This window comes from Protomyctophum parallelum (genome assembly GCF_964188405.1).
Source record: "Protomyctophum parallelum genome assembly, chromosome: 7".
Taxonomy (NCBI): Eukaryota; Metazoa; Chordata; class Actinopteri; order Myctophiformes; family Myctophidae; genus Protomyctophum; species Protomyctophum parallelum.
In genome coordinates this window covers 20,671,197-20,689,322 of record NC_139705.1, presented here as the reverse complement: position 1 = coordinate 20,689,322, position 18,126 = coordinate 20,671,197, and the positions used below count along the sequence as shown (strand labels likewise).

Genomic DNA, 18,126 nt, shown 5'->3' with positions numbered 1-18,126 from the left:
ACCATGCGTCTGGCTGTGTTGAGCTTCTTGTTGTACATGTTGACGTGTAGTGTACGCAGAGGCAGAACCATGCATCTGGCTGTGTTGAGCTTCTTGTTGTACATGTTGACGTGTAGTGTACGCAGAGGCAGAACCATGCATCTGGCTGTGTTGAGCTTCTTGTTGTACATAGTGAGACATAGTGTGTATAGAGGCAGAGTCTTTCACTTGGATGGTGTGTGATTGTGATAATGTTTGCGTCACACCATCCTTCTTAGCTTGAACTGACACCTCGCTTGGAGGGGGGGCCTTTGGGACATCAAACTGTTCTGTGTCAGACGCACCACCTGTGATGTCAACATATTCTGTGTCGGACAAGTCACCTGTACTCATCCTGCTGGACTGCCTTTCCACATATGCAGCGGTGCGCTGGTATTGGCTATGTTTTAGAGACCTGGATCCCTTACTGCGTACCTCAAGATCCATTTCGATTAAATCAGCCTGCAATGACTTTGCCTCTGCTATGGCAGCATCCTTTTCCTTTTCGATATCTAATGCTTCGAGCATGGCTTGAATGCGTGCTGACTCAACCTTTAATGCAACAGTCCTTTCTGAGTGTGCTGCTCTGGCTAATGCAGCTTCGGCTCTTGCATTTGCCATTGCGATTTCTAGATTAGCTCTTGCACTGGATGTTGTGCGGCCTGATTGAGAGTTTACAGAGCGAACATCCTCTTTACTTTTGTTTGTGTTGGTTATTTTTTCCATAATGACGGTGATGGGTTTAATCACAGAAAGAGTTCAAGCTGGCCTTGTGTTAGCCACTTAGCTCTTGGGATTGTGTAGCTCTGTGTAATGGCTGTCCGGTTCTCCATCGCAGGCTGTAATGCTGTTTTTCACTGTGCAGGCCTCACTAGCAGAGGATGCCAGCTATCCCAACAGCTAAACATCTCCCAACAAACTCCACAGAGAAGGCGTTGTCTTTATGAAGTTTTACTGGTCAATTTGTGAAACTGTAACAACAAAATAAAACATTTCCAAATTACTGTTACAATACAGTCAGAAAGCATGTGTCAAATAACAAGAAACAACATAAAATAACCTGCCATCATAAACGTATTACTCACAACATTGCTTTTAGCCCAAGAGGAGCCACAGACAGCAGTACACTGGAGCTGAAGAGATCTGACTGACTGCAGGCAGCGCAGCTGAAATATATAAGTCTAATTGCAAGCACATGGCAACCAGAAAATAAGAAACCCTGAGCTACCACAGGGTGGTGCTGTTTCACACAATAACAACTAAACATGACCACTACACAGTGGGGGCAGAACAACAATACATTTTAACGGCGATATATGTATCACGATACATGGTTGACGATACGATACATGGAGAATATTGGTTCATTATAGCGATACAATTCAATGATTTGAAATCGATACAGTAACTATTTAGTAAATAAACTAAATATATTAAATTTGTGTGAATTATTATGGATATTAATAGGTAAACACAGTGATTCTCTGGCAAATAGATGGGCATTGTATTTGAATACATATGGACAAACCCACGCCTTGACATGAACAGAGAATACACACATTTATCGATAGACTATTTTTTCTTCTTAAAACGAGTACTTAAAACTTAAAAGTACTTAGTATTGATCAAATTGATTATTTCCATTGCAAAACGATTAAATGCCAATTATTTCCATTTTAAAACGATATGATACAAAGTAAAACGATACGATACTTGCTGTTTACATATCGATATACTTTTTAAATTAAAATCGATATTTCGATACCGTTACTATATCGTTCGCTACACCCCTAGTACATACATAGTTACATACATACACACTCGTATACTGTGTGGAGAGAGAGAGAGAGAGAAAGAGAGAGAGGGAGAGAGAGAGAGAGAGGGCATGATTAGATTTGTAGAAGTGCTGGATAAGCTATTACATTTGATTTATTAAAAACAGGGATGTGGATTTGCACTGAAACGTCAATGGATGAATGATGTGAGTCACATGGAAGGATAAATTATAGAATGTTCTTGGCATGGTGTAGTGTGGTTTCCATATACTCTTTATTGGGTATGATATGTGTGGCTTTGTATGGTAACAGGACAACTCTGCCCTTTTCCCTTTTACTCCCGGAATGTTCCCCAGTGAGGGGTGGGAGAGGCTGGACAGCAGACGGCTGGACTTCGAATTTCTCTAACTATAAACCTTCACGACAGCAGACAGCCTAAGTAAAAAATGCCCTATGATGTTTGAAAATATTCAAATAAAGCTAAAAAAAATGTACAAAATGTGCAGATAACACAAATACTATGGTGTTCCACTTTGTTTCGTATGTAGAACAACAGATGGAGAAGAAAGTGGGTTACTGACATAGATAAAAAATAATCTAATCCAATATGATAAAAGTGTGATGAATTGTGGGATGGATGGACTGATGAATTAAAAGTTAGGAGAGGCAGAAATGTCCAGATGGGTCCTGCCCTGCTCTGTGATGACAGCAGATGCCCGAAGATCCTGGACTACAGTAATGTCAAATGCCTCTGCCACCTCTGTGCCACCTCGGTGCCAAAGCACTGAAGAAGCCAAACAGAGCGTTGCCCTGTCACACTCCCCTTTCTGGGACCGAGAGGGATGACATAAATATACTATACTGTTTATATTAAAGAGAGAGATTAAAATACCCTTGATCACCACTGGTGAATACATAACATATAGCGTTTAGCAGTTACTCAAGGAGCAAGCACTCCAGTCAGGGTCAGTGAGCTTAGTCGATTTCAAAAACTAAACATGTTGCCTTACAGGTGGTGAGGTCACTAGTTACTTAATTACTGGGGACATATTTTGCTACAGGATGCGACGGCTTAAAGGCCCGACTTTTGATACTCTTCTTGACAGTCAGGGACAATATTGTAAGATATTTCAACTCTGTAAATACTGGCGTAGGCTATATGCACGTGCACATAACCAAATTCACTGAATAGATGAACAGATGTCTTGTCAACACTGGTCTTTATTCCATCTTTACCATTTTCAACCATGTCTGTCTATGCTCACAAATGTGCACAGCTCATTTTGCCTACATTACAGTGCTGACTTTACCACACACAAAAGCAATATGAAACTCAACTTCATAACATAAAATCTGTCTGTCATACACTGTGAAGACTTCCACAGATAAAGCTGTCCTGATCTCCATAGAAACATATGACTCATCCTCTATAGCAGATGCGCTACTCCTCTCACTGACTTCAGGCAATAAGGCTTGGGCGGTGCTGTAGGGAATGTGGGGTTGCACTGCCTCACTGATGATACAGCTGCATGCCAAACAGAGATACACCACCATACTGTAGCTTCATAGTTGTATTTTAGGGGAGCCTTCCCCCTAGTGGGCTATAAGAGAAACTACAAGATTGAAAAGTAAAAATATTTTCTTTCAGGTTACAATACTGATACGCTACATTTGGACTGGTACATATATTGTTGGACAGTGATTTGGACAGTAATTTTATTATATATAAGTTGAACTTAGGGTAAGAAAAAAAAAGATTCAAGCATCAATATTGTCCACTAATGCAGTAATAGCTCAACCAACGAGTCTTGCAAAAACAGCCTCAGACAATGGCTATGACTTGATGTCATATATAGCCTGAACTGAAAATCTCTGTGGGCCATCTAAGGCACTTTAATACACTCTCCAAAAGCTGTAGTGCTCTTTGGCTGCTTCCATGAGAATTAAATTAAATGTAGTTAGCTATCCTCTGTCTCACCTTTGAGGCAGAGCTCTTCTTGCACTCTGGACAGTAGCCCTCCAAGCAGAACCCAATGCTACTGAAGTTTCTGACATTTGTTCGACCCAGTGCATTGGGTCCTGTTGCATCACTACCATGCCACCTGGTACGCGGCCATTCATAAAACATAAACAACATGTTTAGCGCCTGTCTGCGCTCTTTGACGACATTCTTTCGTGTGAGCGTTTCTGAATATGTGAAGTATAAGTACCCATACATGCCGCTGCGAATATCTCCTGTGGCGCGGAAGCCGTTAAGTATTTTTAATCTTTGTTTGACCGATTTGGTCGCTTTGATTCTTCTCTTCCTTCCTTGTTTATTGACACCTCATTGTACCGCCTATCTGGCTAGCTAGTGGCGCTATAGCTATGACAGAGCAGATCAGAGGCAGGGACGTAGCCGCACAAGCCAACCGCACACCGGGAGGCGGTACAATAAACGGTAAACAAACAAGAAGAAATAAAGCGACCAAATCGGTCAAACAAAGATTAAAAATACTTAACGGCTTCCGCGCCACAGGAGATATTCGCAGCGGGATGTATAGGTACTTAAAGTTCCCGAATTCAGAATAACTCAAGCAAAAAAAGGCCGTCACACGCCGCAGATAGGATCTTAGAGAGCATGTTTACTTCCGCGTTCCGGAATTCCCATACGAAAATATAGTCATGACCAGGGACCCAACATAAAACTCATCTAAATGTCAGAAAAGCTTTATGTAGGGTTCCGAGAGGGGCTATCTGGACAGGTAATCTGGGTCTGGATACCCAAAACTGAAATAGAGAAGGAAATGCAGACATAAGAGAGATCATTGACCATCATGTTCTGTTTCACAAGTTTTCAAATGTACAAAGGTATTTTGATAATAGCATTGCCACGCATTGTGGTTAGGTTACTGTATATGTTGTATTAATAATCATCCAAATCTACAACTAGAAAAAGTGCCCTTCCGGGCACAGGTCTCCACCAGGTTATCCACAGATCCGTGCAGTTAGAGGTAAAAACACTTTTTGGCCAGTTATAGCGCCACCTTGAGGCTGAGTTGAAATTGTTCATGTGGCATTTCGTCCTGGGCCTAGTGGGAATGTGGGTGCACAATTTCACGGAAATCACGCGATGTGTTCATGATTTGCAGCATTTTGTTTGAAACTGAGCACTCCTGTGAACTTTGGAAGCCAATCTTAACCAATCAGGATGGAGTCTGATAAATCTGAAACACCCGTTTCGTTGAATGGCTCTAGAGAGACTGTGTACCAATTTGCGTGATGTTTGGACAAAATCTGTAGGTGTACTGTGCAAAAACTTGTTTTGCACAAAGCGGCCTCCTGGTGGCGCTATAACAGGCCGTTCTGGAAAGTTTGGGGCAGAGGTTCATGGTTGGCATCCAGGGAGTGTGTGTGCAAAATATGGCATGGAAAAACTTGTTTTGCACAAAGCGGCCTCCTGGTGGCGCTATAACAGGCCGTTCTGGAAAGTTTGGGGCAGAGGTTCATGGTTGGCATCCAGGGAGTGTGTGTGCAAAATATGGCATCGACCGGGTTAACGGTGGCCGAGATTAGCTGTTCACGGACACACGGACGGACACACAAACGGACACACAAACGGACGGACGGAGTGCAAAACATACTCTCCCCACATGCCTTCGGCCTGGTGGAGACAATAATTGTAGTGGAGTAAAAGTACAATATTTGCCTCTGATATGTAGTGAGGTAGAACTACTGAAATTTGTTAATACCATAACCTCACAATTGTACTTAAGTAATTGAGTAAATGTACTTAGTTACTTTAAACAACTTTGCACCCATATATTCAGGGTGGCACCAGTCCATTGAGTCTTGGGCAAATACTTGGCATCCAGACAAGGATTTTGGCAACTACATGAATATCTGTACCCCCCGCCTATGGGACGTTATACACCAGCTATGGATAAATCTGTACCCCCCCCTTTACACCATATATGAAGCGGTTAGGCCGAAAATCTGCTTTTAACATTGGTCCGATTGCTAGGCAACGCCTCTGTCACCCCCAACACCAGGGTCTTTGCACACGGCCCCCATTTACCTCTGTTCAAATTAGCATTTTCAAAGCCTTTGGAAATACGAGCGCTGTCCATGGTGATCGGCATCCATCCCAAGTTCGGATGTAATTTGTGATTTTGTACCGCATCGCTCTCGACATGTAAACGGTAAACAGCGTGAGCTAATGCTAATAATAGCCAGTCGTTACAATGGTGGTCTCCAGGCTGGGAAACAGGAAATTAGCAAAAATCCAAGAATCTCCCTGGCAAGGCTTAGCTACACTATGCTGTCACCTAGCGTGGCACAGAAAGATGGATAGTTTTGGATGCATTAGCGCTACTTTATCTGAAATATAAAATATAAATAGAGAATGATCCTACTGTTCTGGACCACCATTCATGCTGGTCTTGTGGTGAATGTCATTCCAGGTGACAGAGTTGTTGAGGCCTGTGGTGACAGATCGTCCAAGATGAGTCTCCTCTCGAAGGCTTTCCTCAGCAGCCTCAGGACCTTCTCTCCTTCCTCGCAAGCTGGCAGGAAGGCTGCACGTGATGTGCTGGCATACTTTACTCCAGGGTTAGGGTGCTCAGGCTGTCACGGGATAAATGAGAAGTGCAGGATAGTGAGACCATTTCTAGTGATTTACTTCGGTATTAAATAAAACCTCTTTGATTTTGTTTTGCAGGCCATCATGTTTGGTGGGGCAGTCAGGGCCGTGCCCATGTGTATATCCGGCCCTGGGAGTCGGGACATAGGCAATAAAGGCAGGATGAATCAGCAGTGTTAAGAGAGTTCTTAGGAAGAATAGGCACATATAATTAAAGGCAGTTCTGTTCTGTTCTGTTCTTTAGCTACATAGAAATGTCTATTTGTATGTCTCTAAATGTTTTGATGAATTGAACAATGTGGACCCTGTTGTAAACAAGTGTAATGCTTAATTGGGTCGTCCACTCACAGTTAACAGTCTTTGTATTGAGTTTGTGCTTGAAATGTACTGTAATTCTGCAAACTGTTAATAAATATTTCAATCAATCAATCAAAAGATAAACATGACTTGAGCTAAATTGCTTTTGTTTCCATTGATTGCCTAAGTCACTTTATTATGACTTGATTTTCATTTCTTCTTTCCTGAAACTGAAAACCTTAAAGGACAACTTTCGTTTTTTTCAACCAAGGTTCATGTTTTAGGTGGTTATTAGAGAAAGTAAAAGATGAGTCTTATTCTTTTTTTCATTTGCTGCTTTCTTTTGTTTTAGAGATTTTAGCTCTTTTTGACAGGGGGGCGGGGGCATTCGAGCATGGGGCTAAATATGTACTTTTTTACATAATTTTACGGTGATTTCTTTTTTCATGGTTTACTATAGTCCTAATAAACGCCAGGAAATTACATCTGGCAACAGCAGATCACAAGAACTACTGAATGTGAAGGTAGCCTACTGGGGGAAGGCTTATACTGTGTGTATAGGCTCAATATGTCAGTTTGTCACATTCAATAGATCCTGTGATCTTTTGTGGTCTAATGTAATTTCTTGGGGTTTAGTAGGACTATAGTAAATAACAAAATAATAAATCGCCATAATACTTTGTAAAAAAATAGTAAATACATATTTAGCCCCATGCTCGAATGCCCCCGCCCCCCTGTCAAAAACTGCTAAAATCCCCAAAACAAAAGAATGCAGCAAATGAAAGAAAAATAACACTCACCTTTTAGTTTCTCTAATAACAACCTAAAACATGAACCTTGGTTGAAAAAAACTAAAGTTGTCCTTTAAAAATATGACTACTAGGCCTATATAACTGGGAGGCTCTTAACATGACTTGTAGTGCCACCCAGTGGCCAAATTCAAACTTGTAAAAGTGTGTTAGCTCAACAAGCTTTTAACAGGCGGCACGCCGCGGCAGTCCTACGTTTTCACATCACAATATCTCTTTAAACTTCCAAAAATAGTATCACTTTCTTTACCCCTTGTATTCCTGCGGGAAAGCGATATTCAATAAGTATGGTTCTGCAGTTTTCAAAGCCAGGTAAACGCTGCCAGCCAAGTGCCAGGTATGCGCCACTGTCATCTTCCCTTCCGGTTGTGTTCCAATGTGGATTCCGTAGAAAGTATTGCATATTGGGCAAGCAGGCTTGTATTTAAAACTCGCCTCAATACATTCAGTGCAAAAGGAGTGGCGGCAATTTAAAGTTTTCCTATCTCGAATGTTGCTGAGGCATATGGCGCAAGCATCATCATCAAGGTGTATATTCTCCATTTATGTAGTGGCAGTAGCGCTGTTATTTGTATGAGCCTCCATTTCCCCAGTGTCTGTTCGGGTCGGGTGAATGGTGATGATGAGAATGCTGCCGTTTTTCAGTGTAGGAGCCGGCTAGAGACTAGAGGAACAACCCTTCTTTTTACAGTCTATGGTAACAACTGAGGTTGAATTGGGAAATCACTATGTGGGCCATGGGCCGACTGGGAGGAGGAAGCAGGTTACTTGTGTGTGGATGACTCACGCGGCGCCCCCGCCCCTGTAAAAACTCTTCGATATTTCGTTTGAGTGGTGTACAGTACATGTACACGTCCGAATGGTGTCTTCTGACAAACTTAGAATATATTAAACAAAATTGATCCAAAACACTACAGTAAAGTAAACCCTGACCACAGCAACCCATGCGCGAATTCAGTTCATCTGCTGCTATAGCCCTTAGAGTATTATAACTCTATGCTATAGCCCCATATGTGCCCTCTCCCTACGCTCATTCTGTAGCTCCGAGATGAGGTCACACACTGGGCCCCTCCCACCGCGTTTCAGAAACGGCGCAAGTTTCCACAATAAGTGTTTCTTATCCTTACCCACACCATTAATCCAAAACCTGTAGGGCCCATGCAGGTTTACACTAATTCAAATTTAGGATCGGCCCAGAAAATCCAACTCACCATTTGAACTGAGCCCTTACGTCCCATCTTTTGTCAGTCGCTTCCATGTTTATCAAGGAAGTGTGCGTGTGCGCGTGCATGTCGAGTGAACTGAAGTCAGTTGGAAATTTTCGACCAGGGGAGGCGCCGGGGAGGCGCTAAAGCTTTTCAACTTCCTTGATAAACATGGAAGCGATCAAGCGACTGACAAAAGACGGGACGTAAGGGCTCAGTTCAAATGGTGAGTTGGATTTTCTGGGCCGATCCTAAATTTGAATTAGTGTAAACCTGCATGGGCCCTACACGTTTTGGATTAATGGTGTGGTAAGGATAAGAAACACTTATTGTGGAAACTTGCGCCGTTTCTGAAACGCGGTGGGAGGGGCCCAGTGTGTGACCTCATCTCGGAGCTACAGAATGAGCGTAGGGAGAGGGCACATATGGGGCTACTGCTGCTACTGCTAGTCCCGTCAAACCAGACCCTAAAGTAGCCTCGGTCCCACTCGTCCCAGGCTTACTTATCTGCGACCTAAAGTCACATGGTGCCGTGACGGAGACGCACTCAGACAGTGGGGAATTTCTTTGAGGTAACACCACCGCAGGTGAAAGTGAAACACTGGTGAAACAGAACCTAGTTGAACAAAACCATGGCCAATCAGATCAGCCATCTGTGAAATAATGAGTAATATAACCAATAATAATGGTAGGCTACTGTAGGCCTTTGTATGTAAAAGTCTGCTCTGGTGCCCTTGTGCCAGAATTGATTACAAATACAATGGATTCTTCCTGTCACATTTTGTACAATGAATAGGACTTAATCTTATTAAGAATCCCAAAAATGTAATATTATTCAAACAACCAGCAACCTATAACATAACCTTTTTATTCAAGTATTAAAATGTAAAGCAATTATTTTGAATATCAACAGACTCATAAAATACAAATAAACACAATTAGAAAAAGCAAAACTCCAACTTTTCTTCAACAATCAAATTTGCAATGTGCAATCCCTTTGACAATTCCGTTTTCTGGCCCATTCTGATCATGTAACTTACTGCATAGAAATGTTTGCACGGTAGCTTTAGTAAACTACAATCCTGTGTCACAAGAAATTTTGAGTTGGTCCCTTAAAAAAGGAAAAAATAAAATATTTGTGAAAAAGAGGACAGGTTATTTTATGTATGGGTCACTGACTAATCAAATTAATTATAGGTTGTCACTAGTCAAGCATGTTACTGCACTAAGCAAGCACATTCACACATATTTACCATTTGTGAGGTTGTTTTTTTAAGCTTTTGGACTACCATAATGTATACAAATGAGAACTTAAATCATATACACATCAGTTTATACTATATATATTATCATGAACCATATGATAGCTTTACTGAAAGCCAGATAATATAGCTACAAACATAATGCTGTTAACCAATCAAATAACACCTAAAACGCCTGAACTGCTATCATTCATTAGTTAACATCATGCTTGATTTGTATCAAAATTGAATATAGGAAAGGCACAATAATATCAGACCAAATTTCCAAAACTCAAATGAACAGCAATATTTGTTTCTGTGAAATTTTCTTGAGTCAGGTAACGGGTTTTCATTCCATCTTCATAATCTATTTAGACAAATTTACAGCAGTTGTCTCATTTAAAATGAGCTAATTATCAGGCAAATCTGCCATTTGTACAGGGACAGTGGCATAGATAATTAAAGAGGTTTTGTGCCTTTGATTTGGTAAAGTCTGTATGCCCTTTGCATTTGACATCGTCATAAATCTGGTCATTAGAAATGAGCACACTGTACTACTAACAACTGAACTGACGAGGCTCAAAACCTGGTAGACATCTTGGAATAACAGGCTTGAGTAGAGTAATAGCAGGGAGCCTGTGGGACATAACAAAAGGTGCTGCCATGGAGACATCTAAGTAATAACATTCTTCCTAATCAAGTAAAAAATGAGGAAAATGAGGAATATGTAGAGCTTCAAGCTATTGACATCAACTTGTAGCCACCCAGCTAATAGCTTGTGGCCTTGCAGAGTACAGACTTGTTTCCCCGAGCACTCTCCCATCAAGAGGAGGTAAACACCATACTCCTACTTCATTGGAAAACTGACTCCATTACCAAAGTGCCTGTGAGTGCATTAGATTGCAATAACTTTAGATAACTATTTCTTTCTACTGAAGCAGTGCTCTTCTGCCACATAATCCAAGTACCAACCTTACAACAGGTAATTAGTAACGATCAAATAAGAGACTTACTTAACAAACACTACTGGGGGGGACAAAAGAATGTGTGCTTGTAACAAAGAAATTGTTCCCCAGCATAGAAACAAACATTAATAGAACATAATTAATAATTGTCCTTTTTCTTTACATTTCAAAATAATAAGTACCTCAAACTTCAACACGCCATGATTTATAAATGAGTGCATCAGATATTGGGTCCTATTGCCAACAGTGACAGGTAGAGGATTGTGTTATAGTAGAATGCACCACACTCATAATAATCTTTCTTCCATACCAAGCACTGGGATTAGTGAGATAGGTCAAACTCCCAAGAAAAACGGATGAACAGAAGGAGGACAAGGTGTAGTGTGGTAGGCTCTACCACAGCATTAGACTGGGTCTGTCGAGGGAGTCGTCTTCAGCTGTCCTTTTAGGACTGGACGCCGTCGGAACAGAACCTTCAGCCTAATGATTGTCTGATACAAGGAGGACAGACAGAAGAGTCTAGAAAGTTCCGGAATAGTCCGGCAATTTCACACAGTCAGTCTGCGGTGATGCCTTTCTCTCGGAGCTCCTCCGTCACTCGCACCAGGTAAGTAGGGTCTGGGTAGCCAAAGCTGTCAGGAAAAATAAACAGGCGTCAGTGCATCAGTGTAAATCTCAGCCTGGAGCTTCACATTATACCTGCGAGTGAATTAAATCTATTCATGCACTGGCCTTTTTGCAGACACCATAGCACAGCTATGTCTGAGGAATTGTGAGGCTATAATAAAATGCTATTGCCACTAGCCTACTCTACTGTGTAACAAAGAGTAACGACATACCAGCGGGCGCCTCCCCATATCGAGGTCTTGTGGTGAATGTCATTCCAGGTAATGACATTATGCATGCCTGTAGTCATGGAGGTACCAATGGTGAAGATAAGGCGCTGTTCGAAGGCCCGACGTAATAGGCCCAGCACACGGTTTCCTTCTGGGCTGTCTGGGAGGTAGGCCACGCGGTCTGTCCCTGGGTACCGCACACCTGGGTTTGGATGTTCTGGCTATTAGAACAAACACAAAACAAGATCAGGTTGTAGTGATGCTAAAAGGTTTTCAAAGAAATATTTTTTAAAGATGTTGTTGCAATCTTATACATCACTCCAAAGGTTAAATGCAAACATTCTCAGCTTCAAGGGCTAACATTGTTATTTTGTTCTACATAACATAGTCCATATGCTAATCATTTAATTGTACTCCATTTCATAATAATATATATATATATTTGAGCTATATTTCAACATACATATTGGGACATACAAAAATATACTTGTATGTAATAGTACAGTGTAATAATACAATTATTTTGTTTTAAATTTCACCGTGGTTTGAAGAATTGATAATAATTTAATCATGATAAGATAAAATATTCACAGAAGCATTTTTTTTTTAAAGTTGCTTTTGCTTAACTGGACAAATTGTTATCAGCAAACGAAATATGCTAGATAAAGTAAAGGAAAATGGAAAATGTGAAGGGAAAAAGAACTGGATGAACTTCCACAGGAAAACAAATACATAAAATTAATATAAAATAATTTCTATGCTAAACTAGTAAGTTTGTAAAGTAGCTTAGGTTAATCGAAAATGTAATATTTGGTCTATCAAGCAAAGTTATGAACGTTTGTAGTAGAATGTTTGTAGTAGAGAAGGTAACCGTATGACTATTGTGAACTCTATTCAAGTCTCTTACTCCAATAGAGAAGGTATTACAATGAAGGTCTTCATTTCCACTTGCCCTTGGTCTACTTACTGCCTGTAGTCCAGGAGGGAAGCTGTAAATGATGCAGATGCAACCATAGCCTTCATGCCCAGGCAGCTCCAAATCTGGGTCTCTCTCCACTATCATGCTACCACTGGCAGGCTGATTTCCAATCAACTGGCCATACACTAGCCGACACACGGGGCATGCCCTCTTCACTTTGAAAGCTTGATCCAAACAAGACCGACAAAAAGAGTGACCACATCTTTCCAGGGTTGTCTTCTCCACCATGTCCCCCATGCAAATGGAGCAGGAGGTGTTGTCCTCAGCCTCAGTGTGGGAGGCCATGCCAGGCTCCATTTCCTTCCTGTGAGCTGCTTCATGAAGCATCATGCAGGCCTCTTCGTCAGCAGGCTTCCTGAACCTCTGCTGCTGCCTCTGGGAGCGCCGAGGCTGGGGTGGTGGCGGCGGGAGCATGCTCCCCTCTCCGTTTGGTTGCAGGACACCGACACAAGGTAGCAGAGTCCGCTTCCTCTTGGGACCACCCTCAAGTTTGCTCATCTCTTTGCGGGCACAGCGGCATAAGTCAATGAAGGCTTTGCGGGTCTCATTGGAGATGGATCCATCCATTAGGCCAGCTCTCCGGGAGCCTTCCATGGGCTGCAGCCTCACAGCACAGCAGCCCCCCCTCTCTCCTCGCCTAATGATACCAACGCTCATCCCCTGCTTGTCCTGGAAGTCAATCAGCCAGGGACGCCCGGCTGCAACCAGGTAATCCCACACTGCCTGTGACACCAGCACCTCATCACTACCCTGGCCAGCACGCACACTCATTTCATCAGATGAAACTGCACAGAAATGCACACATTGGCATATGGTTAGACAGGTTTGAGAGCAGTATAGCATTCATGCAAGCGTGATTTGCACTTGAATGCAAATTTACTAGAAGTTACACACACAGTCACACTATATGATCCTATTCAGTACCCTATTTTTCATACTGATTATATTCTACTAAAGATACAAGGTTGTGATACTTTAGCATCTTGCAACGCACATATGTTATCGTTATTTGCTAAATATGAACCAATCGGAATAAAGTGTTTTAAATTCTGCCTGTAAAAGAAAAGGTATGTATTTATTTATGCTCCTGTGGCACTCGGCCTAAACTAAATGAGCTCGTGCAAAGCAGCGCTGCAAAGCAAAAACACTGAATTACACACAAGCGAGATTGAGACCAGTATTAATTGGTTTGATTGTTTAAAGTCGTAGTCAAATGTCAAACTAGGTAAAAACTATGTAGCGTATGTTCGTTATATATTTATTTTTGCTCATCTTGTGATGAACAACCCTGTTTGAGGAGCTAGTCGCAGTGGCCGCAGCACGTCAAACCTACACAACAGGCAGTATCGCGGCATTGCTGAGCTGAGGACATATCAGCTGTTCTGAAATGCAGACTGTAAACAAAGGAGACTGCACCCCATCAATACAGTTGTTCATTGTAAATATCATACGCGACTAACAGTCACATAAAACACCAATGCATAATTCGAGGGAAATAACATTACCTTGTGATCCCATAAATTCCCTTAATTCTGAATAAAGATTCCTGTTGAACAAAAAGAGAGAGAAGAAATACTGAGACTGTGTTGTATTTACATTAAACGTCAACAGCAGGTCGATTCAATTTTCGCAACAAGCCGATTGCAACATTTCGATCATGTTCCAACAAAAACATAGCCTACAAACGTTTCCTTTGATCATTTCGACAGCTCACCCTTTGCCGTGGCTCGATCGTCGCTGCTTTCTGGCCGGATTAAAAAAACACTATTTATTCTCCATCGGACGAGGCCTTATTCTCGCTCGCTGCAGTTTATCTGCGGATAAGAAGTCTTTTGTAGTCAAGGCATGATACCCAGTCACACGGCTCATCTGCTTAGGGTTTAAAACACCATTCCCTACCCTGTGGCAATGCCATCCAACCCGTCCAACACCACAGCTCGTCCCAGTAGTCTTGCCTCCTAGCTCGTACGTCCTTGGGGCTGATACGAGCCAAGCGAAAAACCCAGCTTGCTTTAGCTTCACTTATCTGACACGGGCCACACTAGCGATGTGACAGCTTAGCTGAGAGAGATAACTCCTTGTTTCATTATGTTCCCCTTTTTGCTTTCAACCCATGTCCCGGCTTAACCACGAACCAGAGAGTTATATCCGTGTCTGGTCTGTGTGAAAGCGAGCGTAAATATGGACCGAAACCTGCGTCAAGTATGGTCAAGTCGCACAAGCGTGAGCTTGCTCGACAGCGCTGCTCGCGGCTGCTGCTGTTAATAATAAAACATAGGGGAGACCTCAACTCTATGGGAGACCTACGGGAACGTGACCAGGAAGTTCGTCACATTTAAATAACATGATTGGTTTATTGTTTTCTTTTTCTTCTCCCAATCACACTTCAGGGCCTTGATTGATCATTATCAGTTATAATTTAAGTCACAGCCCAACCATCTGTGAATGTGGAGAAGATGTCCAGAGGACCATACGATGCAGCACTGCCTTGTCTGCTCTCTACTACTCAGGAATAGTAGGGTAACAAGAAGACTCACCCCGTTTCTGTTTTCCTCCCAGAATTTTCCCCAGTGAGGGGTGGGAGAGGCTGGACAGCAGACGGCTGGATTTTGAATTTCTCTAACTAAACTTTCATGACAGCAGACAGCCTAAGTACAAATATAATTTATGAAAAGCTACTACAGTGAAGTCTGTTCACAGAAGTTGTTGTAGGATATGTGAGGATTATCTGACGAGGTACCGTTTGAGGGGGCAAAACCTTACATATACTAAATAATACTAAATTGTTTATAGGGTCAATATAAGTAATATAATATAGCCTTTCCACAGGAGTATCTTTTTATATTTTTCCAAAAAGAATACAAACAGCCAATAGCATATTACAAAGTTATCCCCCTCACTGGGGAAAATTCCGGGAGGAAAACGGGCACGCACCGGGGTGAGTCTTCTTGTTACCCTACTCAGTACCCAACCCTTGCAGATTAAAAGAGCTCGCAGACAACAATAATGCAAAAGACTGTGTAAAGAAATGGAAAACTGTCATCTAACCCTGCTTCAAACAAAAACACTAAAAGAAGAATTTAAGTCAGGGGCAGGGCTACTTAATTTAAGATGGCTCAGGGGCCACTCAGCAAAAGTCCAAGGGCCACAAGCTAAAAATGTATTATTTTTTAACGTTTACAAATTCAGACTTCAGACAGACTACACGACTAGTAAAATGAAGGAAAGGACCCAGTAAAAAGCCACATTTCTATAAGGATGAACAAAAACATTGTTGCGGAAGTTACAAAATGAGGCTTCATTTACAAAATGTGAAGAGAACATTATAATGAACAGATTATCACAGGTGAATAAATAAGTAGGCCTTAATACTCAGCTCAGGTCAGGTGTTACACAAAATGTGGTGTCTTCAAATCACCAGTACCAAATTTCACAAGGTCAAGGTCCTAGGGGCCCTGGGTTTGCACCCAGGTAGTCTGACAGGCCTTTGTCAGTGTAGGAATATGCCTGGTTCCAGCCCACACACAGCTTGATAAGCCTATTTTATTTTATGGTGCTGTTACCCCACCCTGTAGCTCTATATTCATATTACTAATATAGTATTATAATTATAATACTATATTTAATGAATACCATACCCTTTCTTTTGCCGTTTTCATCCAATCATGGCTTGGGTGGAACTGTAGACATGGCATGTTCTTTGTGCCGGTAGCTATGATGAGGATTTACAACGAGAGACACACACACGTGGGGCGCTCTGTCAGGTCAACTATCATAAAACTGGAATAAAAGATGTACCAAGGACTATAAGCACTAATGACTTTGCTGTAGTTAGTAGATAGTTATTGTACTGATGGCACTGTGGACACCATCACCTTTCTTTGCATCTTTGCACTGATTGTACTGGTTGCACGGTTGGACACTTGACACTTTTTGTTGTGAGGACACTGTAACCTCGTGTTAGTTATTGTTGTTTTTCTGCCTATAGTACAGGGTAGTTGTATAGGTGTAAGGCATCGCTCACACAAAAGACAGCGTGCTCTCTCACTGTCCTTGGGGGAGAGCGGGGCAGAGCAGCTCGCAATTCATTTTCAATGGGAGTCACATGGTTTTTACGAGACAATTAAGCTTGCTCCATGGCTGTGGTGCATTTTATTTTTTACCGTACCTTTGTATTGCTGTATACATTCCTTACTCTGTATCTGTAACTCAACTCCCTGTGGCATATATATCTATCTATGCCCTAGGGTCCCTGTGATGTCATGTGGGTCAATACATCATTAGAATGCATCATCATCATACTGTATTTAACAAGGTAAGTCAGTGTACAGTCACACTTGCAATTTTCCCAGAAATGCACCTTTCTAGTTCTTAGATGTTGCCATCTGTCTGGAACCTCATTGTTGGTGAGGCATCCTCACGTCCACGTACATAATCAGGTGCAACAGCCTTCAACTTGCAGTGCCCACTACAGTGTCTTGGAGATGCAGTTGGCATTTAAGAGGGGTCAAATAAGGTTCCCAAGTCATTATTTTTATTTTCTTAAGTTTTATTAGATAGGACAGTAGGCTGACAGGAAATGGGGAGAGATGGGGAGTGACAAGCAGCAAAGGCCGTCGGGATCGGGACTCGACCCTGCGACACGCTGTCAGACTACATTCTGGCCTAGGTGCCCGGACCACTATGGTATTTCTTACAAGGGACTTGACTGGCTGCATCTCTACGCTGACTGCTGCAGCCACAGATCTTGCTGTACATAAAGTAAACCATATGCTCCATATCAGAGTTGATCTTCTCAGGCTCCAGATCCCAGTGCAGCCTGTGTCATCCTCCTCTGTTGCAGGATGTAGTGGGCGCTGCAAGTGTTGGCAAAAGATCCAAAAATGAAGATCTATATTCTATAACACTGATATGAGTCAGCCTATTTACTAGGGGTGCACGATTATGAAATAACCAATATCCAATTATTTGCAGGATCATACAGTATCTGCTGATACCTATTCTGACCGATTCCGATATATGGATTATGCTGCCTTCAAATATTAGAAATACACAAAACAAAAGTGAGTTATTGACGGTCACATTATTGAGTCATCAATATCAGTTTTTGGTTTAGACTAGTCATTGGTTAGACCAATGAGTGGCAATGACCAACCCATCTCAAACCCTCCAACTCTAAACTCCCACAGGGCAGCACACCTAAACCTAACCTTAACCCATGTCTAACCAATGACTAGTCTAAACTAAGTATGCACCGCATCTGTGGCAGATTTGGATATACTACCGATTATATCGTGCACCACTACTATTTACCATACATTAACGATCATTGGAACCTCAAGCCAACATATTTCCAATTCTACAGCATGGGACGTTCAGG

The 18,126-nt window shown here is 42.0% G+C and overlaps 1 protein-coding gene across 3 annotated transcripts; it reads right to left on the bottom strand.

Annotated features, from left to right (window-relative positions):
- Positions 1–9,577: 9,577 nt before the first annotated feature.
- On the bottom strand, positions 9,578–14,989 carry dtx3 (deltex E3 ubiquitin ligase 3). 3 transcript variants are annotated; one of them, XM_083770295.1, is made up of 6 exons: positions 14,646–14,989; positions 14,461–14,560; positions 14,252–14,292; positions 12,675–13,531; positions 11,771–11,988; positions 9,578–11,563 (listed from the first exon to the last, which is right to left on the bottom strand). In XM_083770295.1, exons 3-6 carry the CDS (start codon positions 14,262–14,264, stop codon positions 11,488–11,490), a joined length of 1,164 nt encoding a protein of 387 aa, XP_083626421.1. In that variant the 5' UTR covers positions 14,265–14,292; positions 14,461–14,560; positions 14,646–14,989; the 3' UTR covers positions 9,578–11,487. The 3 variants fall into 3 exon arrangements, with proteins under 3 accessions (XP_083626421.1, XP_083626420.1, XP_083626422.1); XM_083770294.1 differs by having other exon boundaries at positions 14,461–14,989; XM_083770296.1 differs by having other exon boundaries at positions 12,735–13,531; positions 14,461–14,989.
- Between the last annotated feature and the right edge of the window lie 3,137 nt (positions 14,990–18,126).